Here is a 21,855-nt window from a genome sequence, read left to right as displayed (position 1 = left end):
CCAAACTTCATCTCTCATACTTCGGACATATTGTCAGGAGGGACCAGTCACTGGAGAAGGAGATCATGTTTGGTAAGGTGGAGGGTCAGAGAAAAAGAGGAAGACCCCCAAGCGAGATGGATTGGCAAAGTGACAGCATCAATGGGCTCAAGTGTGGCCATAATTATGAGGTTGGCCCAGGATCAGGCAGTGTTTCGTTCTGCTGTGCCTAGGGTCACTATGAGCCCCTGGTGGACGCTTGCGCGTTGCGGCCGATCCCGGATCGCGCTTGCGCGCCCGCCCGCGGGGCACGCCGGGAAGCTGAGTCCCCCCTCCCTGGCCCCGCCTCGCGCGCGCCTCGCGCGGCCGACGGGAGGGAGGGGTCCGAGCGCGCAGGCACCTGGGCGCTCCCCACGCCTGGATCCTTCGCGCCTCCGGTTCGGACGAACACCCCCGGACGTCTGTGCACGGGGAGGCGGGCAGGGCTGGGCTACGCCGGCCCACCTAGCCCGCTCAGCTTTGGGGGGCCTTTTTTGTGACGTCCCAGCAGGGGGCGGAGCCTGGCGGGACTAGGCGTTAATTTGCTGGGAGGGTCCCACGCTTGGAATGAGCGGACAGGGAGAGGGAGCGGCTGAGGCTCACGCTTGAGCCGTGCCTGATGATGCTGTGTGTCGCGATGGCCACACCATCTCCAACCTCAGTTTCTCCAACTGAAAATAGGGAAGTGGGCCCCCTAATCTCCTACAGGGTGGCCTTGGCCAAGAAGAAAGTGAGGGCGGGGCATGCCTCAGTTTCCCGCTACTGGGGCAGATGGAAAGGCTGACTGTCCAGGCGTCCTGTTCACATTCTCATCCAGTTTGATGAGCCGCTGGGGTGACTGGTGAAGCTGCCCCTCATAGTCATGTTGGGAGCGGAAAAAGCCCACCTCCACGAGGTCAGCGGTTCAAGCTCACCAGCAGCTCCTGAGAAACGCCATACAGGATCGCTATGAGTGGGTGCCGACTCGCCGGCACTTAACAACATTGACCATCCGATCAATAATTACCGATTCAGTGCTTGACCCTGGACAGTCCTGGTTCTGGTTTACCCCCAACCTTGAGCTCAGCACCCACCCCTAGACTGAGTCCAATCCCAGCTACCCTGAGCCCTGGCCCCATCTGAACTCTGACCCTAGACTGAGTTATGACCGTGGCAGAGCCTGAACCCTAACAACACTCAACCAAATTCAACCCCTGCTGAGTCCTGACCTTAAATTGACTTGTGACTCCTGATGAGCCCTAATCTTAGACTCCCTCCCAATCTTGGCTTGGGCCCTGACCCAGCTGAGCCGCCCTGCCCCCACATGGCTGAACCCTGACCTTAGCCAAGGCCTGAACCCTGGCTGTGCCCCTCACCCCGCTACCTCGCACCCCGACATGGCTGAACCCTGACATCACACGGAGTTCTGACATCTGACTTTTCCCCATCCCTGGGGCTGAGCTCTAACCTGGCCTCCTCCCAGCGTGGCCAGTTGCTCATGAGCGTCAGCTGTGCTGACCTGGTCTGCATCTGTCCACACCTGTCCCAGAGAGGGGGTGTGGTGTGTCCCCGCCCCGCTGGCAGCTGTCTTGGACTGCCCACAGCTGCATCAACACTTCTGGTCTCATGAGTCAGGCGTCCCAGCTGGGGACAGGCAGGCGAATCTGTCTGGGAAAATGAAATCCAAGTGTCAGAGGTAGGGGGTGGGGAGGCCTTGGGCAGAGCGGTACTGGCCTTTGCTGCTGGAGGTCTCCTTGCTGTAAGATGTGGGTCTTGGTTATGGGAACTCTCTGGCTATCACCCTTTGCCAGGCACTTGCGTCTCTGACTCTTAGCTTGGTTCCCTTTGGGAGCAAGCTTCAAGTTAGAGCTACATTTAAGTACTTAGGCCTGTTGGCAAACTCCCATGAGATTTCCCAAGAATCAGCCTTCCTCCTTCCCACATCTTTGGAGGTATGGAGCAGGAACTATAAAACAAGTACACAAAATCCCCTCCTCTCTCAGAGACAGGTGAGCCCAGTGAGAAAAGCAAGGAAACCAACAGGCATTGATGACTGTTACTCAGGAAAGAAGGGTGACAGTTCTGTAAGGGTCCCGAAGGCTGACTGTAGACTGCAGGTGTCTGTGAGGAAGAGTCATTGAGCAGACGGGCATGGAGGAGGGTCTGAAGGAACTGTGTTACAGGGTAAGGGAACAGTAGGCAAAGACCCTGAAGTAGGAGTGCCCTGAGAGCATCCGAAGGCCAGTATGCCTGGGCCTGAGTGAGGGAGGGGACCGCCTTGCTGTGAATTGTATCTTGTAACTTTCTAACCATAGGGTTTGGAACTCCCAACAAATGACTGAGTTCATAAAAAACAATGCCCCACCCCACCCCGGGTCACCAAGTAGATTTCAACTGCTTGTGAGGTTGGCAGTCCAGCACCTAATCCACTGCACCACCACGGCTCCTTTCAATGATTGGATGGTTGTTGCTAAATACTATCGAGCCTTTTCCAACTCACAGTGACCCTGTATAGGGTTTCCAAGGATTGGTTTGTGGTTTTAAACTGCCTGCCTTATATGGTTCAAACTGACCTTGCAGTCCAGTGCACAGCATCTCAGCAGGCCTTCTATGATTGGGTTGTTGTTGTTGTTAAGTGCTGTTGGGTCGATTTTGACCCATAGCAACCCTGTATAGGGTTCCTGAGGAGCAGCTGGTGAGCTTGAACCACCGACCTTACAGTTCAAACAGCTTTGTAGTCTGGTGCATTAACCCACAGAGCCACACCAGGATTCCAACACTTGAGTAGGACTATGCAAATAAGAGCTGTGGTACACCAAAGTGATTGGCTAGTTTACTGATTATGTAAATAGGGTGCATGGCACTCTTTAAGGGTGTTAAGTGCAGTTGAGTCAGTTCTGACTCATAGTGACCTTGTAGGGCTTCCAAGGGGTGGTTGGTTAGTGGTTTAAGCCACCGACCTTATGGCTAGCAGCCCAGTGCTTACCTACAGCCTCACACCATGGGAGGGATCCTTGTTAAATGCTGTTGAATCACTTCTGACTCATAGTGACCCTATACAGGTTTTTGAAGCTATGAATCTTGAGAGCTTGTTTGGAGGTTCTAGCAGGGGAGCGCAGCTACTTGTATACCCTTGACCGAAGGATGGTCCTCTCCTCTATTGGGGACGGTCATCCTCTTCAGCTTCGGGAGGGACGCGCATGGAGCAGTGAGAGAGGAAGGGGACACCCACTTACCAGCCAGATCAGCTGAATCAACCCTGGCGATCAATGGGGTGACAGATGTCGCAGCCAGATCGCCCTCACATCCCGAAGCTATAAATCTTTGTGGGAACAGAAAGCCTCATCTTTCTCCCGTGGAGCAGTTGGTGGGCTTGAACCACCAACCTTGTGGTTCACAGTCCAGTGCAAATAGTATGGAACCCTAATGTGGGCATTGGTCAGTTGTGCCATTCTGCTCCGTTTACAATGAGCCATCTCAGGAGAAAGGGGGGCTCTAACTAGCATCAAGAAAGACAAGTCAGGGGTAAAGTCTTTGGACCCAAGATCCCTGTGGTGAACCTCCTCGATTCAGGAGATGGAGATGTGATACTGGAGGTGACAAGAACCAGGAATGGTGGCAGCAGAGCCACGAGATGGGCACATGCTTCGAGGTCCACTGAGTGAGAAAGTGGGGGGCAGGAGGCTTGCTAGTGGAGTGGGGTGCCTACGTCATTTAATCAGGGATGTGAGGAGCTAGGTCTGCCAACCTAGAGTTAGAGCTGAGAGACTTTGGGACGAGGCTTATGGGTGAGGTACCTCTGGGCATTTATGGGCAGGCCTAAAAGAGCTTTGATATTACCCAAACAGGGCAGAGGCAAAGGGGGTGTGGAGCCGAGAGGTGAAGGGCCAGAGCGATGTGTCTGTAGAGACAGCTGAGGAAGAAGGTGTCCTGCTTCAAGAAATGCATCCTGAACGCTTCAGCTCCTGAATTGTAGCCTCTTTTTTCCTAATAAAGTGAGCTTTATATGGTTTTGTGAGTTTAGTGTGGCCACTCAACAGAGGAGTAGAGCGCTGTGGGAGGAATGAGTGGTGCCAGAATAGGTAACAAATTGGAGGTGGGGTCACCTCTGTCCTCCACCTCGCAGGGGTCAGCCTTGGGCAGCTCTGAGGCTGAGGTTTGGAGGTCAAACGCTGCCCCCATGCCATTGTGACAGGGATGTTGTTAAGTGCCCTCGATTCAATTCCGACCCATAGCGACCCTGTATAGGCTTTCCTAGGAGCAGCTGGTGAGCTTGAACCGCCGACCTTGCCGTTCAAATGGCTTTGCAGTCTGACGCATTAACCCACAGCGCCACCCTAAGACGCCCAGCAAAGCAGCTGGGGAGGCTCCCAGCTCATCTCTCCTGAGAACAGACTCCTTCACAGGTCCTGGGGGAACATGGTCCCAGAACTCCAGGCGGGTCCGTCTACTTCTGCCACTCAGCCTGCCCTCAGAGAGTCCCAGAGCTGTCTTATTGGCTGTCTGGGCGTCACATGCTTGATCCCCAACCAATCACTGCAGCCCAGAAATGCTGATTGGCTAGGCTGATGGTGGGCTCAAAAGTGTTGATGTGAGATTCACAGGAGACACTCAGGCCACCTTCCTGGAATCCGGAAACTGAAGAGGAGCCTAGAATCAGGGCTGCCTGAAGCTGTCTTGTGGGGGTCTTGAGGGGTCCTCAGGAGGCAGGTGGCATCCTGGGCTGGAGGAGGGCCCGGCCAGGCCTGAGAGTTGAACTTGAGAAAATTGGCCACCAGGCGGCAATGGCAGCTGTGGGCCCCCCTAAGATGTGAGAGGGAGAAGCTGGGAATCCAAGAAACCTGCAGGGGACTTGGGGGCACCCTGGGGGCAAGAGTGTGTGGATGCAGGAAAGGAGGGGCCTTACAGGGCTAGTATGGGTCAAAGTAGACGGGCGGCAGTAGACAGGTGCCTTGGGAAGGCACCGCACATGCGGGAGGTGGGGCGGTCTCCGTCATCACTGGATGAAGTTTATGGGTTGGGGAGGAGGGAAATGGGGGCTGGCTTGCTGGCAGTGTGACCCTTCCACCCCAGGACCTCGGTTCCCCCATCTGCAAAAGGAGGTGGGGAAACAGCTTCCTCACAGAGGCCTCGCGAGGGTTCCGGTGTCGGCTCTCACTCACCACCCTCCTCACCAGCTCAGTTAGGGAAACAGGTGCAGCCAGGAGCTGCTTGGGCATGGTGGGTTGGGGCGCCGGGGCTCTCGGGGTGGCTGGTGGCGTGGGGCCAGCGGCTGACTGACCTCCTCTGGGACCCCGCGGTACCTGCCCCCTGACAACTCCAGGGACCGGGTCTGGGGAGGGCGCCCGCACACACACACACGGTAGGGCTGACCTGGGGAAGGTTTATTACTGCCGCGGAGGAAGCCTATGGGTCGGGCAGAGTCAGGAGTGTGGGGTAGGGGCAGTTCCTGAGGCTCAGCCTCCCCCTCGGGAGTGGTGATATCAGTCTGGGGGTGGGCAGCCCCCCATGCAGAACACCCCTCCCTAAGCAGGTGAACTGTTCCGGGGGTCAGGACCTCCAGGTGATGGCCGACAGAGCTGAGAGGGGGTTCAGCCTACGGGCTTAACCTTGGCGATGAAGAGGGCGGCTGCCTTCTCCAGGAACTCCTCAAGCAACATGGGGACGCCCGGACGCCGGGCCACCACGGCGCGGTCCATGGCCAGCGCCAGGTTGTCGGGCCCAAGACGCGAGCCAGCCTCAAGGTAGCGCGCAGGCGCTGCCTCGTCTCCGTCCTGCAGCGCGCCCTCCAGCGTGTCCAGCACGGCTTGGCCCAGGCGGCGGTCGACCGCAGCCAGCTCCGGGTCTTCGAGCAGCCGGTACAGGGCGCTAGCCCGCGCCACGAACTCCAGAAGCACAAAGCAGGTGCGCATGCCGGAGCGGAAGACGCCTAGCGGCACGGCCTCGTGGTCCCGGCACTGGATCTTACGCAACAGTGGCGCCACCACCTCCTCTGGAGCGTCGCCGTCCCGGCAGATGCGCTTAAGCAGCTCGCTGTAGGTGCGCCCGTCCAACCCTGGCCTCTTCTTGCGTCCACCCGCGCTCAGGCACTCATAGGCCACGCTGACGTTGTTGTTAAAGGCGGTCCTGTGGGGAGGGGGAGGAGGGCATTGGAAAGAATGGGTATGGGCGGGGCTGGTGCCACCTTGAGCCCCCAACCCCAGCCAGGCCTCAGGACCTTTCCCTTTTGGCCCATCCCTGAGGTCTCAGCTCAAACGTCATCTCTCTAGGGTACCTCTATCTACCCACCCACCCCCAGCCCGTTTCTTCCTCTATTAGTCTGCACCGCGGTTATCCGACTTCTTACACGTGCCTCCCCCCAGGACGGTAGCCCAGTTGGCAGTGAGTGTATTTGTCTCCGTCATCGTTCGGAACACTGCCGGATGAACAATGGTGATGTGCGCGGTGATGTGCGAGGTGCGCCGAGAGTGGGCTCCGACTCATAGCGACCCGATGCACAACAGAATGAAACACTACCTGATGCTGGGCCACCTCACAATCACTGTTACACTTGAACCCAATGCTGCTGCCATTGGGCCAATCCATCTCCTTAGGGGTCTTTCTGCAGGGACTGGTCCCTCCTGACAACATGTCCAGAGGACAAAAGACCAAGTCTGGCCATCCTGGCTTCTAAGGAGCTTCTTCCAACACAGATTTGTTTGTTCTCTGGCAGTTACACAGTCCTTTTAATATCCTTCTCCAGCATCAAGACACACAGCGGTGGTGGCTGGTGGTTAGGTGGCTGTGGAGTCGATTCCGAATCATAATGACCCTGTACAGGGTTTCCGAGGTTGTATATCTTTATGGGAGCAGAAAGCCTCATCTTTCTCCTGTGGATCAGCTGGTAGAACTGCTTACCTTTGTGGTTAGCAGCCCAACTTGTAACCTGAGCTCCTTATAACACAAAGTTGCTGTTAAGTGTCGTCGAGTTGGTTCCGACCCATGGTGACCTTGTATAGGGCTTCTGAGGAGTGACTGGTGAGCTTGAACCGCCAACCTTGCAGTTGAAACCGGCTTTGCAGTCCCACCTTAACCCACAATGCCATAGGCGCTCATAAGTGGTCTGCTCCATCAGTTCACAGACATCTGTCAGTGGCAGGTCTGCTATCCCCCAAGTCCTCACATGGCCACCACTAATGACAACCGCAGCGGCAGGCAGACTCGTGGGCCCTGTTACTATTGCTACTATGATGTGTGGGGAAACCAAGGCTCAGGGCAGGCCAAGGATTCCTGAGAGCATGGGGCCAGCCCATGGCCTATAGCCATCCTCTTTGGAGTCTTGGTGTGGCACTCTAGGATCAGCACTGGAATGCTAACTGCAAGATCAGCAGTTCAAACCCAGCAGCCACTCCTTGGAAACCCTATAAACAGGGTTACTATGAGTCAGAATCGACTCGATGGCAGATCAGGAGTCCTGGTGACTCTGTGGATTAAGTAGTGGGCTGCTAACTGCAAGGTCAGTGGTTTGAAACCAACTCCTTGGGAGAAAGATAAGGTGGTCTGTTCCCATCAAGACTGACCATCTCGGAAACACAAGGAGAGGTCCCACTCTGTCCTTCAGGGTAGATTCTGGGTAGACTTGATGGTAGTGGCTTTGCTGTGTTGGTTTTTGGGGGGAGACTGGCTGGGTGGTGAGGAGGGTGTCCCATAGGGCACACCAACCTGCCTCTAGTGTGAGCTGGGCCTTCCCTCACCTTTCCCGGGCTGGCACAATGAAGGTTCAGGGCAGCTGAGCAGGACTTGAGCAGGGGCAGAGCTGACGCTCAGTGGGGCAGAGCCGGTGTCCACTGGCTGCTGGCTGCTGTGCTGTGGGGGTTGGTAAACATTGGCTGACTGGCAGTGGGCACTCAGTGGGCGTCCAGTAGGCACTGGACAGTGTGCAGTGGGTATTTAGTAAACCCTGGCTGCTGTCATCTCAGAGTGTACAGAAGGTATCCACAGGGGCCCTGCAGATTAACGCCCTTCAGTATGGATTGCGTCTCAATGTCAAGAAAACGAAAATCCTCAACATTGGACCAATAAACAACATTCTTATCAATGGAGAAAAGATTGAAGTTGTCAAGGACTTCATTCTTCTTGGATCAACCATCCACACTCATGGAAGCAGCAGTCAAGAGATTAGACGACGTATTGCACTGGGCAAATCTGCTGCACAGGACCTTTTTAAAGTGTTGAAAAACTGACGCTTGGGGACTAAGGTGCACCTGACCCAAGCCATGGTGTTTTCAATAACCTCATATGTTAGCGAAAGCTGGACAGTGAATAAGGAAGATCATAGAAGAATTGATGCCTTTGAGTTATGATGTTGGAGGAGAATATTGAAAGTGCCATGGACTGCCAAAGGAACCAACAGATCTGTGTTGGAAGAAGTGCAGCCAGAGTGCTCCTTGGAGGCCAGGATGGCCAAACGTCATCTCTCATGCTTCGGACATGTTGTCAGGAGGGACCAGTTAATAGAGAAGGATATCATGTTTGATATGGTGGAGGGTCAGAGACAAAGAGGAAGACCCCCAGAGAGATGGATTAGCCAAGTGGCAGCATCGATGGCCTCAAGCGTGGCAACGGTAGTGAGGTTGGCCCAGGATCAGGCAGTGTTTCGTTCTGCTGTGCCTAGGGTCACTATGAGTCGGTACCAACTCGATGGCACCTAACAACAAGAAAACGAGGCAACAGGCCCAGGGACCGGAGGTCGGTAACCTGGGTCTCTCCCAGTTGGGATTTACTTCTCTCGGCACAGCTGGCTGTAGTAAAGTCTTTTTCTTGGTGACTTTTAAAGATCCTTTCCACCAGACCCTTACTCTCTGCCGGGCGCTGTGCTGAGGCCTCTGAAGCTGGGATGGTGCCGGGGGTGGCCTGAGACCTCAGTGGACATCCACTCCATCTTTGCCGGGTTTATTGCCAATCACTGCACTGCTGTTTCCTCAGAGTCCTTTGCAGTCAGTTGGGTTTTGACCCCATTTCATGAGGATAAGTGGGGGAGGGAATCACTCTCTTGCTGTGTAATCAATTCACCTAAAATCCAGCTATGAAAAGTAGCCACAAAAATCTGTCGTGTTACATGGCCCGTGTGGCAGGAATTGAGTGGCTGGCTGGGTGGTCTGGCTTAGGGGTCTCAAGAGGCGGCTGCCGGGATGCTGGCCGTGCCTGTGTTATCTGCAGGCTCGTGTCCAAGGTGGCTCCTCACATGCTGGCAGGTTGGGGCCAGCTGGCGGCCAGAGGCCTCAGTTCCTCCCCCTGCAGTGCCTCTCCGGGACATCCTGAGCTCCTTGTTGACAAGGCGGCTGGCTTCCCCCACAGCGCACCATCCAGTCTTCTCTGCAGCTTCTCTTGGATACGCAGGGCCACTCCATTTGATGGGGAGACCACACAGGGGCCGGAACTCCAGGACATGAGGGTGACTCCGCCCCCTGTACCTCACACACCCCTCCAGCTCTCTTCCTCCTCTGGGCATGTCTCCACTTTTTTGAAGCTAGGCAGAACCACGTGATTTGTTTGGCCACGGAAATGTGATGTGAGGTCCGGTTCCGGTGGAGGTTCTCAGAGCCATCTCTCCCTTTGGGGACGTCCACCCCCGTTGACTGTGTGAGTGCACACTCGGCTGCTCTCTGTTGTGTTACAGCCACCCAGGCTTGCGGCTAGTTGTTACGCCATTTATCCTGAGGCGCTGCTGGTGAATTTGAACTACTGGCCTTTCCGTTCAAACCAACCTTTCAGTCCCGTGTCCATCCTACAGCACCACACCCAGACTCCAGCAGTCCAGCTGTTGTTGTTGTTAAGTGCTGGCCAGTCGGTTACGATTCATAATGACCCTGTCTATAGAGTTTCCAAGGAAGAGCTGGTGGGTTTGAGCCGTGACCTTGTGGTTCACACTGACCTTGCAGTCCAGCGCATTACCCGGTACCACCACACCAGAGCATTGTTTCGTTCTGCTGTGCATGGGGTCGCTATGAGTCGGTTCCGACTCGATGGCACCAGACAACAACAACAACAACCACACCAGAACCCCATGTGGTTGTTAAGTGCTGTCAAGTAGCGTCAGTTCCGACCCATAGCAACCCTATCTAGGGTTTTCAAGGAGCAGCTAGTGAGCTTGAAAGCAAATTGAGCTTCAAACCAACTTTGCAGTCCAGCGCATTAACCCACTGCACCACACCAGGACTCCCAAGAACTCCATGTTGTTGTTGATAGGTGCCATTGGGTCAGTACTGACCCATAGCGACTCTATGCACAGCAGAACGAAACACTGCCCGATCCTGTGCCAACCACACTACTGTTGCCACGCTTGAGCCCATTGATGCTGCCACTTCGCCAATCCATCTCGCTGGGGGCCTTCTCTTTTTCTCTGACCCTCCACCTCACCAAACATGATATCCTTCTCCAGTGACTGTTCCCTCTTGAGACCCAATCAATTTCTTCCCACCAGCTCCTTCCTCCCTGAGGTGGCGTTCCAGGAGAGAGAGGCTCCCCTTCTTCACTGAGGGCCTTCTGTGACTAGGACCCACCCCCGGTTTCCGCTGTGCCTTCTGGCTGTGACCACAGCAGTCCCTGCCCCTCCATGTCCTTGGCAGGAGAATGAGGCTCCAGGCACCGCCACCTCAGGAGCCAGGCCAGGGCAGAAGAATGGAGCTCTTGCCAGGTGCTAACACAGGCTAGGACGAGGGCTGTCATCTAGCCGCCATGAAGAAAACAGAAATCCTCACCACGGGACCAGTCAATAACATCATGATAAATGGAGAGCAGATTGAAGTTACTAAAGACTTCATTTTGCTTCAATCCAACAATCAATATTCAGGGAAGCTTTGGTGTTGTTAAGTGCCTTTGAATTGATTCTGACTTATAGTGACCTTGTATAAAGTTTCTGAGGAGCAACTGGTAAGTTTGAACCACCAAATTTGAGGTTTAAACCACCTCCTGGTCGAGTGCTTATCCTACAGTGCCATACCAGAAGCCGTGGAAGCAGCAGTCAAGAAATCAAACGACCTTTTTAAAGTGTTGAAGGGCAAAGGTGTCAGCTGGGAACTAAGGTGTGTCTGACCCAAGCCATGGTATTTTCAATAATAACCTCATATGCATGTGAAAGCTGGACAGTGAATAAGGAAGACCACAGAATTGATGCATTTGAGTTATGATGTTGGAGGAGAATATTAAAAGTACCATGGACCGCCAAAAGAACCAACAGATCTGTGTTGGAAGAAGTGCAGCCAGAGTGCTCCTTGGAGGACAGGATGACCAAACTTCATCTCTCATACTTCGGACATATTGTCAGGAGGGACCAGTCACTGGAGAAGGAGATCATGTTTGGTAAGGTGGAGGGTCAGAGAAAAAGAGGAAGACCCCCAATGAGATGGACTGGCCGTGGAAACAATTGTGAGGATAAAGAGGAAGCCCCCCAGCGAGATGGACTGGCCGTGGAAACAACTGTGAGGACGCTGTAGGAACCGATAGTGTTTCATTGAAGTGGGAACGGACTCAAAGGCACCTATCAACATACACCAAGGGAGGGTTATAGTCAGGTCAGGGTCAAGGGGGAGGTAGGGCAAGAAGAACAGGAGAGCTGCCGCCCTGGGTCCTCACTGGGTCCCCACCCTGAAAAGACACCCATGCCATCTGCTGAATCAGAGGGAGAGATGAGATCCGGACGTGAGTCAGCTCTGCTCCGAGGTGGGGCCGGGGACTGCAGGGTCTGTGAGGTGGGGACTGGGCACTTGGCGAAGGCCCTGTATGTGTCAGTGCCTATGCCGAGCACTCTGCAAAGTGTGTGAGCACTTGCTAGAGAAGCAAACAGGAGATATTTATGGACTGTCTCCAGGGAGGGACAGAAGACTTGCTTTTCACACTAACCCAGGGATTCTCAACCCGGGGACAATGCTGCCCCCTGGGGGACACTTGGAGATGTCTGCAGACAAGTGTGGTTGGCACAACGTGGCATCTTGTGGGTGGAGGCCAGGGAGGCTACTCAACACCCCGCAGTGCTCAGGAAGGGCCCCACCCTAGAGAAGGCTCCAATTCGTGTCAGCAGAACCTGTGGAAGCAGTGAGAATGCCTGCATTAATTACCGGGAAGCGCACGCACGCACGCTCGCATGCACGCTCGCACACTCGCACGCCATATGCCAGGGTAGCTATGAGCTGCAATTGCCTTGAAGGCGGGGCTTGTTTTTTGTTGTTGTTGTCGTCATTAAGTGCAGTCGAGTGGATTCTGACTTACAGCGACCCCCCTATAGGGTTTCCATGGAGTGGCTGGTGCGTTTTAGCCACCGACCTTCCTGTTAGCAGTCCAGTGCTCATTGTACAGCTGTAGTAGCGCTATGAGTCGGAACCGACTCCACGGCACATAACAACAACAGTAGCGTAGTGGTTACAAATCGGGCTGCTAACCGCAAGGTCAGCAGTTCGAAACTACCAGCCGCTCCATGGGAAAAAGATGAGGCTTTCTGCTCCCGTAAAGATTTACAGCCTCAGAAACCTGCACAGGGTTGCTATGGGTCGGAACCGACTCGATGGCACTTAACAACAACACCAGGATAAATTCCTGATGGGTTGTTGTTGTCAGGTGCCATCGAGTCAGTACTGACTCATAGCGACCCACCGCACAGCAGAACGAAACACTGCCCGCTCCTGGGCCAACCTTACAATTGTTGCCACGCTTGAACCCACTGATGCTGCCACTGTGCCAATCCATCTTGTTGCGGGTCTTCCTCTTTTTTGCTGATCTACTTTACCAAACATGATATCCTTCTCCAGCGACTGGTCCCTCCTGACAGTATGTCTGAAGTATGAGAGATGAAGTTTGGCCATCCTGGTCTCCAAGGAGCACTCTGGCTGCACTTCTTCCAACACAGATCTGTTGGTTCTTTTGGCAGCCCCTGGCACTTTCAATATTCTCCTCCAACACCATAACTCAAAAGCATCAATTCTTCTACGGTCTTCCTTATTCGCTGTCCAGCTTTCATATGCATATGAGGTTACTGAAAATACCATGGCTTGAGTCAGGGGCAGGGCACCTTAGTCCTCAAGCTGACATGTTTACTCTTTAATATTGTAAAGAGGTTAGATGATGTAAAACAGGGGGACCCTCTAGATTCTGGGATTTCCCTCATCTCTCTTGTCCACTCAGTGTCGTAAGTTTCAATGTGGGCAGTATCTTAGGTGGTCAGGAGGTCAGATGATTAAGGGATGCAGAGTCTCTTGCCGGTCAGTGGAATCCCCTGACCAAGGAGTTCTCAACTTGGGACACTGGCAATGTCGTTTTCACGACTTGAAGGGAGGTGCTACTGGCATGGAGTGGACAGGACAGTCTAGAGCATCTGAGGATAAGGAACCCTTGGGCTAGATTTGGCTGCGAGCTTTGTGTTTTTTTGGGCGTACACTGCTCCCTTACCTCTGTAGTTGGGATGTTGGGGTTCCCTCCCTCAGCTTCTCTGTCACCTTCCACTCTCTATTGAGGGCTACCCTCCAGCTCTGGGGGCCCAGGGGCTCAGGATGCCTCGGTGACCTTATTCCCTGGGGGAATCAAGGAGTAAGGCTCCATCCTCTGCCCTACTTCCCCGGGTCCCATCTTCCTCCCCTTCTCCTGGGAGTCCATCCTATTGGAATCACCTCCTACAACCTGTTGTCTATGGCTCTGCTTCCAAATCATTAGTCCAGTTCCAAAGAAAAGCAAGAAGCTTTCCCCCAAGGAGGAGCCAGTTAGCAGTGGAACCGAAGAGGCTCTTAGCAACAAGAGTAGTAGCATCAAGAAAAAGTAAAAAACTAAAAAAAACAAAAAACAAACCCAGGACAATTAGCATGGACGTTCCCCAACCCATCTCAATAAAAACAAAAATTCACAAAAGTTAAAATAAAAGCATCAGCCCACCCACACCCAATCACAACTCTCTTCTTTCAAATCCTTTCTTCCCACCCCACGCGGATGCGAACTGTTCATTCCCTCCACGCCAATTCCCTGACCACCTTCCCTGACTCAGAACCATCGGGACTGTTTCTCCACCCTCCAGCTCTCAGCCACATCCACAGTAATTCCCACCCTCACCCCCTCCACCACAGAGGGGGCATCCGGATATGGCACTGTGGGTTAATGCGCCAGACTGCAGAGCTGTTTGAACTGCAAGGTTAGCAGTTCAAGCTCACCAGCTGCTCCTCGGAAACCCTATCCAGGGTCGCTATGGGTCGGAACTGACTCGATGGCACTTCACAACAACCTCCTCCGCAGCTCTAACAGAAGCCATTGTATTTTCAGGGCCTCCTGCTGGCCAGGCCTGGCTGCTGTGCATCACGAAGGCCAGGCCACCTGGGATCACCCCTCCTGCCCATGGGTACCTCTCCCCATCACAGCCCCAGTGGCTGTTGGAACTATCTGAATAGGGGAATTGGTTGATTGGGATGCTCTGTCTTCACAGCCCTGACTTGTAAATATTCATTTTTCTGTCTGCATGGGAGGAGATGCTACCAGGCAAAGAGGAAGGCTAGGACAGCTTAGTCTGCGACCTTCGGAGAGGTCGTCTGTGGGCTCAATGACCTTCAAAAATGGATACACTGCAAAGGGACATTCAGCATCTGCAAAAAGGCGTAAGAGAAGGCGAAGCTGGTTAGGACCACTGAGCACCTGATCACGCATGGAGACCTCAATTTCCATCTCAGTAGGAGGCCGTCGCCCTAGTTTCAGCCAGCGACCGGGAAAAGCTACTGACTACAATTCCCAGCATGACCCGCGCTCCGTCGCTCAGGCCGAGACCGAGCAGTAGCGCGGAGCACGCTGGGAATCGGAGTCCATCCGTGGCCTGCACCCACCCAGACCCATCGCCGGTCCCGAACCTCTGAGAGTGATGAGCCAGGCGAAGGTGCCACAAGGCGCGGCCCAGGCGCTGCTGTTGCAGCAGGAGCTGACCGGGAGGTTCGCCGGCGCCGCCGTTTGCGGGTGAGCGCAGGCCCATGTTTTCGAAGTAATGCGCCAGGAAGGCGATGGGCTCCTCGGGCCGCGCTTCCAGCACTTTGAGCAGGGCCGTGCGCAGCATCTCCGTCACGCCGACCTGCCGCAAGAAGTCCTCCTCACTCTCGGCCACTGCCGCCGCCTGAGACACGGCCGGCCGGCCGCTGTCCGTGATACCGGCCACCGGGGCCACAGCCGGCCGCCGCTTCTCCACTGCCGCCATCTTCGCTGAGGGCAAACGAGACCGGAACCGCCGCCATATTCCGCACTACGCCTGAGTCGCCATTTTGGTTGGGGGCAGAGGACGTCGGGATCCCGTTGGGAGAGTCTAAAAGTCGCAAGTGGAGGCCACTTTTTCCCCTAGGTCCTAGTTGATATTCTTCATCTTGTTCTTTCTTTACGTATATTTACTGATTCTCCTCGATTAGGCCTCGAATTAAATTTTGCCAGACTCTAAAATGGCTGCTTAGGAAGGCTTGGTTTCTGGAATGAAGCCGGATAGCTAGCCATCTTGGTCGTGGGCAGAGAGTTCTTCCGGAGAAACGGTCTCTTAGCAACCAGTCTCCTTGGTTACCAGAGGCCTCGACCGAGTACGAACATCCACTTCGGCCTGCCTACTGAGTGCCGCCCTGCCTCCAGATCCATTTGAGTCTCATTTCTGAGCTTTTGAGCCAAGTCAAACTACCCCCTCATCCCGTATGAATTTTAGCTCACCTCTTGGGGAAAGCCCTCCCCCGGTCCAGGCTGGTTTAGACAACTGCTCGGGACTCCTACCTTAAGGGTGGTTTTGAAGTCTCTCTCACCCTCTGGACGGGTGGCTCTCCCCAGCGTAGCCAGCCAGCGTAGCAGAAAGAATGAGTTAATGAATCCTCATGCCTCCTAGTTCTTGTTTCAGGCTGCCTCCCTTTCTGACCTCCAAAAGGATCTTTCTAACACTGAATCCTCCACAGTTCTAGGGCCTCCATAGCTCCCTAGTGCCCTCCCTCTGCAGACTTCATTTGCAGCCATTGTCCCACCACCTTAGCCCCCCCTTCTCTGTATCTTTGCCCATTGTTATTGTTCAGGGCCGTTGAATTCGTTCCGACCCATAGCGACCCTGTTTCCGAGGAGTGGCTGGTGGGTTTGAACCGCCAACCTTGCGGTCCAGCGCATTATCTGCAGTTCCTCACCAGAACTTTGCCCATGCTGCTCCCTAAATGCCCTTCCTTGATTCCTCTGGAGGAACTCCTAGGCCTTTAAATGTTCTGTCATTCAGGGAAATACAGCCTATATGTTCTCCTGACTCCTTCTCCCCTAGACCTTGCCAAGTCGGCCAAGGTGTCGTCTTTGTCCACCCCGACCTCTGTGCAGGGAATAGCTAAAGCTTCAAGGAGGGGTCAGCATCCTTACACTATGACAGGGCTCAGTGTTGTTCAGATCAAATGCCCTTTATTCCCCGGCTCTGGCCCACTGAGGATGGACTTCCTTAGACATCAGAATACAGGGCTGGCTGTTGACCTCGTGGGAACCAGGACCACGGAGATGTCCTGTGTTCATAACTGAGCTGAGAAAGAGGCAGGCCAGGACTGGAGGCGTGATTGCCATCGGAAGCTGGGCTGCTCGGTCCTCAGCCCAAGCGCTGGTAGCACCTTCGCAGACGGAAGCCAAGGAACATCATGAGGAGCAGTCCCAACACCAAAATCCCAGTCCACAGGGTGGCAGGTGGCTGCACAACCATGGGGCAGAGCGCTGGGGAGGAACAACGAGAAATGCCTTCACCACCTCACCGTAGGGAGAAAGTGCTTCCCAGCTCACCCACCTCGTGACAAGAAACCCACTACCACCGAGTGGCTTCTGACTCAGCAGCTGCATGGGACAGGGTTTCCGAGACTGTAAATCTGTACAGACCCACACTGCCTCGTCTTTCTCCTCTGGAGTGGCTGCTGGGTTTGAACTGTCAACCACTCAGTAAGCTTAAGCCACTGTGCTACCAGGGGCTCCTTTCCCATGTTACACTTCTCTGAAATTGACAAAACCCCTGGCTACTCAAAAGACTTTGCAGATTTTCTTTTGAACAATGCACAGGATACTCTGGTTTAAAACTAAACTGTCCAAACAGACACACGTGGGCTTCACATGACTTAACCATTTAGAACGGGGGGTGGGGAATGTCCAGCTGTGAAATCATTTGGTCTGGTCCTACCAAGGCAACCGTGGTTCCAGTCATCAGATCAGGGGTAGTTTGACCAAATAGAGCAGGCTAATTTTTAATTTGATAATTATGTATGATGTTATACATTTTGGCGGAAGGAAGGTTCCAGAAGGTGGCCCTTGTGATTGGAAAGTGTTGTTACACACCACACTTGCAAGGTTCATTTTGAAAAGGAACCGAGAACACAAACCTCTTGTTAATCCTCTTTTGTAGTAATGTCAAGATGACTGTGTTTTCGATAGATTGGGTTTAATTGACTATATTAGCAGAAGGATCAACACCTGAGTCTCTCTACTTTGTCTTTTGAACATGGCTTCTAGAAAATTTAGCGATTTTTGGAATTTCTAGTAACCATGTATGTGGCTGCATCCTGCTCTTATTTTCATTCCACTGGTTGTTGTAGTTGCTAAGATTTAGAGTATATGAAGTGCTCTGAAATCTACATGGTCCCAGGAATTGACAAAGGACGTGACAGCTATCTGTCTGTCGGCCATTCTCAGGACCACTGCTTGGTTGGGGACACTGAGGCTGAGCAGGTCATTTTCTTATCAGCACTTACACACACTCCAGCCCTTACACATCCTCTTCCCCAGACCCCAGAACTCACGGCTTCTCTGGATCACGTACAGGCTGGCCACCTTGTCCCCTGGGTCCACACGGCACTGAAACAAGCCTTCAGGAGCACATGCAATCTGTCTCACGGTCAGCCAAGCCTGAGCTCCTGCCTCGTGCCGCTCGTAGGCTTCCAGACCACCAGGGGCCTGGGTCCAGCGGACCACCACTCCTGGTGGGCCACAGGTCACCTTGCATAAGATCTCCCAAGGTGCCTCTCTCTCAGCCAATGCCGAGGGCTGGAGGATCTCAGGGAGGCAGGGACTGCGGGTGGTGGGCTCTGGTGTGGTTGATGCAGGGGGCTCCAGAGAGGTGGACGTGGGAGGTCCTGGGGCAGTTGTGGTGGGGGACTCTGGTGTGGTTGATGCAGGGGGCTCCAGAGAGGTGGAGGTGGGAGGTCCTGAGGCAGTTGTGGTGGGGGGCTCTGGTGTGGTTGATGCAGGGGGCTCCAGAGAGGTAGAGGTGAGAGGCCCCAGGGTGGCTGTGGTGGGGGGGCCCTGGGTAGTTGCTGTGGGGGTCCCTGGGCTGACCAATGTGGAGGGCTCCAGAGGGGTTGGTTCGGAGCTCTTCGGGGTGACCAGGCTGTGCAGGACTGGAAAAAAGGGTGACTATGTCTTGCTGCCCGGGGCTCGTCTCCTGCTCAGTCTATTTGGACAGAATCCTCTGCAATCCTTCCCCTGGACTGTTTGGGTGAGTCACCAGGGCAGAGACCCTAGTGGTCAGGGGCAAGGTCCTCCCCTCAGGCCCCCCAGTTTTGGCAGCATTGGGCTGAAGTCCTGAATCTCTCTGAACTTCAGTTTCCTCAATTACTAAGTAGGGATGATTCCTATGCTGCCTCCTCAGGATCTGGGATGGGGCTTTGACTACCAAGAGATGTAAAAGAGGAGCCAGGAGGGTAGAGAAACCGTCAGGGGCTCGACCTGTCCAGCTGTGCCCCCCAGACCCTCTGTACCCCAGCAGTAATCCTGCTCTGTTTCCCAGTTCTTTCTGACTGTCTGCGAACCTCCTTGCCTGTACCCCTGAGTGCATTAATATGAAGGGGGGTGTTGGAGAAGAGTTGTTTTCTTTAGAGACAGAAGTGCTGTGTATCAGACCTGTGATAAATGTTTCCATTTGTCAGTTAACTCCACAAGTAGTCATTGGGTGCCTATGTAGTGACCGACCCCGTTGATGCTACTGGGGACACTGCTGTGACCAGGGGGTGGCACAATAAACAGAACATACAAATGTGAAACACTGATAAGACACCAATTATCAATGCTCCGTGGGGGCCAACCACGGCTCTGCCCTCTATCCACGCTCTGTCCTCCTGAAGGACACCAGAGGGCGCCCGTGAGCACCAAGTTGGTCTGTCCCTGTTCTGTCTGCCATCCTCCTGCGCTCCAGCCATAAAACAGAAGAATGTGTATGCTAGCCTACACGTGGGAGGGGTGTTCCCCTTTAAACAGGGAGTTCAGAGGGGGTCGTTTGAGCAAAGACCTGAGGAAGTGAGGGCAGGCTGGGGCGATCTGGAGGATGAGTGTTCCAGTAGTGGGAACGGCATGTGCAAAGGTCCTGAGGTGGACTGTGCCTGGTGGGTGTTGGGAAGGCCCGTGTGGCTGGAGAGAGTGAGTGAGCAGAGGAGAGGGAGGAGGGGAGAGGAGGGAGGAGGGGAGAGGAGGGAGGGGATTGGGCAGTTTATGCGTGGCCCTGTGGACTTTTACTGGCGAGGTGGGGCAGGGACAGGCCCACTTGGTGCTCACGGGCGCCCTCTGGTGGTCACATGGAGGCGTGTGTGGACCGCCGCAGAGCGAGGACGCGATCACACCGAGCATGGGACGTTGTAGGTGTGGGGTCAATATTGTTTGAACGAATGAATGACGTACTATGTATCACTCTGGCTACCCCAGAGGGCAGATTAAAGATAAAATTCGGTCTCCCCACCTGCTCCCCGTCACTGATCCTATGACCAGTCCAGCTGGGGAGACTGAAACCCCCAATGGCCCAAGCTAGCCCCTCCTCCCCCAAACCATGGCTGTGCCCCTCCCTGGGCACCCCCAGACTCACTCGGGATGGCCTGGTATCGACTCAGCTCCAAGCCCGGCAGCCGCATGGTGGCCGTGCAGTTTAGGAGGGGCGAGGAAGGGGTCTCCAGGGGTGGCAGTAGCCAGGTCTCCGTCACATGGAATAGGGGGTCCTCATCTCCTTGGGCTTCCTCCTCCCGGCCCAGGCTCTGGGCCCCTTCAAGCTCCTGGGCCCCCAGGAACAAGGAGAAGGAGAGAAAATCGGGGTCCCTCGGTGTGACATTGTTGGCGGTACACGTCACCTTCTGGTCCCGCCCAGACACCAGGGTCCTTGGGGACATGCTTAGCTGGTCCGGGAAGGCTGTGGAGGGGGAAAAGCAGGTTGGTGGGGCCTGAACTCAGGGCAGGTCGTCTGGGGGGCTGTTGCTGGAGAACAAGACTAGGGAGAGGTTATGCCAAGGTCCTGGGGCAGAATCTTGAGGTGGGGAGGACACAAAGAGGGGAAGGCAGGGTCAGCTCTGGGTAGCTCGGGGTGGATTTGAGGTGGGAGGCTGGAGACAGGTAGGGGGTGCAGCGATGAGACAGTGGGTTCTAGAGTAGGCAGTATTTGAGCTGGGTGGGTGGGGGCAGGCCACAGGGGTGGGCTCCTAGGCGGAGGTGTTCCTTGAACTGGGCAGCAGATGGGAGCCAGGGGTCCGTTTTCACCCGAGCACCACTCAGGGACAGCCTCACCGTACACCAGGATCCGCACGGTGCGCTGCCTGGAGAATTTCCCGCAGGAGCCGTGGCACACGCGGGTTCCCGCGGCCGACAGCGAGGCATTGCGCACGCTCAGGACGCTGACGCCCGCGGCGGATTGCACGTTGCCCAGGCTGGTATCCAGGCCCCGCCACAGCACCGAGGCGCCCCCGCCCGGGCAGGCTAGACGGCAGGTAAACTGCTGCGAACCGCCCAGTGCCACGGCCACTTCGGAACCCGGGGGATCCACCTCCAGGACCTGCCCTGTGGGTCAGACGGCTGTCCTCAGCCCCGACGGAGGCCATAGTGTCCAATCCTAGCTCTGCCTCTGCCCTCATCACCCTGAAACACATCCTCTGTTTTTGAGTCCCCTTCCCTACGTAGTGGTTACGAATCGGGCTGCGAACCTCAAGATCAGCAGTTCGAAACTACCAGATGTTCCGCGGAAGAAAGATCAGGCGTTCTGCTCCCGTAAAGATTTCCAGCCTCAGAAACCCGGGACAGGGTCGCTATGAGTCGGAACCGACTCCACGGCACATAACCACCACCAACATCCCTACTATAGCTGAAGCCCCTCTTCTTTCTTAAGCCCCTCTTCTCTAGACCCTTCCCCCACCCGGGCCCTTTCCTCTCTCCTATTTTCCCTCTACTGTCTGAGCCCCACTGAGATCTTCTTCTTTAAGCGCCCCCTCCCCGACGAGCCCCTTCCTTTCGGGCCCCCTGCCCCCTCTCACCGTGGCCCTGTGGCCAGAGCCCCAGGCAGAAGAATAACAGGACGGTGAGATTCCGCTCCATGCTCCGTGCCCTCCTTCGTCCCGCCGCCTGCGGGGGACGAGCTTAAATAGTGGAGCTCCGGGCTTCTTCCCACCGCCCGCTTCGCCCCTGGCTCCGGGTGTGGGGGGGGTTTCCCGAGGGGCTTTCCCGGCCTGACCCCCGACCCGGAGGCTGGGCCTGGGAGCCAGAGGTGGGGTGGGACCCCAGGGTCGAGGTTAAGAGAACAGACCGGGAGAGGAGAGCTTGGGCAGACGCCAGGCGTCACTTATGGGGACCGGAGAGGAGTGACTGTCGAGGTCAACTGAATGGAAAAGCTATCTTGGCCCTGCTGCCGCCGCCCCCGCCCGCCCCGTCGGCTGGAGATTCTGCCCTACACTTCCCTGAGCTACCGGGAGGGGGCGGCAGAGCGCTGCCTCCGTCCCGCGTCCCGACGCGCTGCGGGCTGGGGGCTCCTAGTGTGAGGACAGTCTAGGATGGAAGTCTTCTGGAGGTTTAAGATGTCCTGGGCTGGTGGTCTCCCGGGGGTGATGGTGCCCTGGGCTGGTGGTCTCCCGGGGGTGATGGTGCCCTGGG

The 21,855-nt window shown here is 55.2% G+C and overlaps 2 protein-coding genes across 2 annotated transcripts; both read right to left on the bottom strand.

Annotated features, from left to right (window-relative positions):
- Nucleotides 1-5,588: 5,588 nt before the first annotated feature.
- On the bottom strand, nt 5,589-15,224 carry TPGS1 (tubulin polyglutamylase complex subunit 1). Its single transcript, XM_006878354.1, is given in 3 exon segments — nt 5,589-6,123; nt 14,850-15,202; nt 15,204-15,224. Coding segments are annotated over 3 exon segments (909 nt in total).
- A 1,346-nt stretch (nt 15,225-16,570) lies between these two features.
- MADCAM1 (mucosal vascular addressin cell adhesion molecule 1) lies at nt 16,571-21,303 on the bottom strand. Its single transcript, XM_006876727.1, has 6 exons — nt 21,243-21,303; nt 20,503-20,772; nt 19,814-20,131; nt 18,348-18,359; nt 17,763-18,227; nt 16,571-16,692 (listed from the first exon to the last, which is right to left on the bottom strand). The coding sequence occupies exons 1-6, from the start codon at nt 21,301-21,303 to the stop codon at nt 16,571-16,573; spliced, it is 1,248 nt and encodes a 415-aa protein (XP_006876789.1).
- Between the last annotated feature and the right edge of the window lie 552 nt (nt 21,304-21,855).

Source organism: Chrysochloris asiatica, unplaced genomic scaffold, assembly GCF_000296735.1.
Source record: "Chrysochloris asiatica unplaced genomic scaffold, ChrAsi1.0 scaffold00409, whole genome shotgun sequence".
In the NCBI taxonomy this organism is placed as follows: domain Eukaryota; kingdom Metazoa; phylum Chordata; class Mammalia; order Afrosoricida; family Chrysochloridae; genus Chrysochloris; species Chrysochloris asiatica.
Note: the sequence above shows the minus strand (reverse complement) of the source record. Positions and strands in the feature narration are given on the sequence as shown.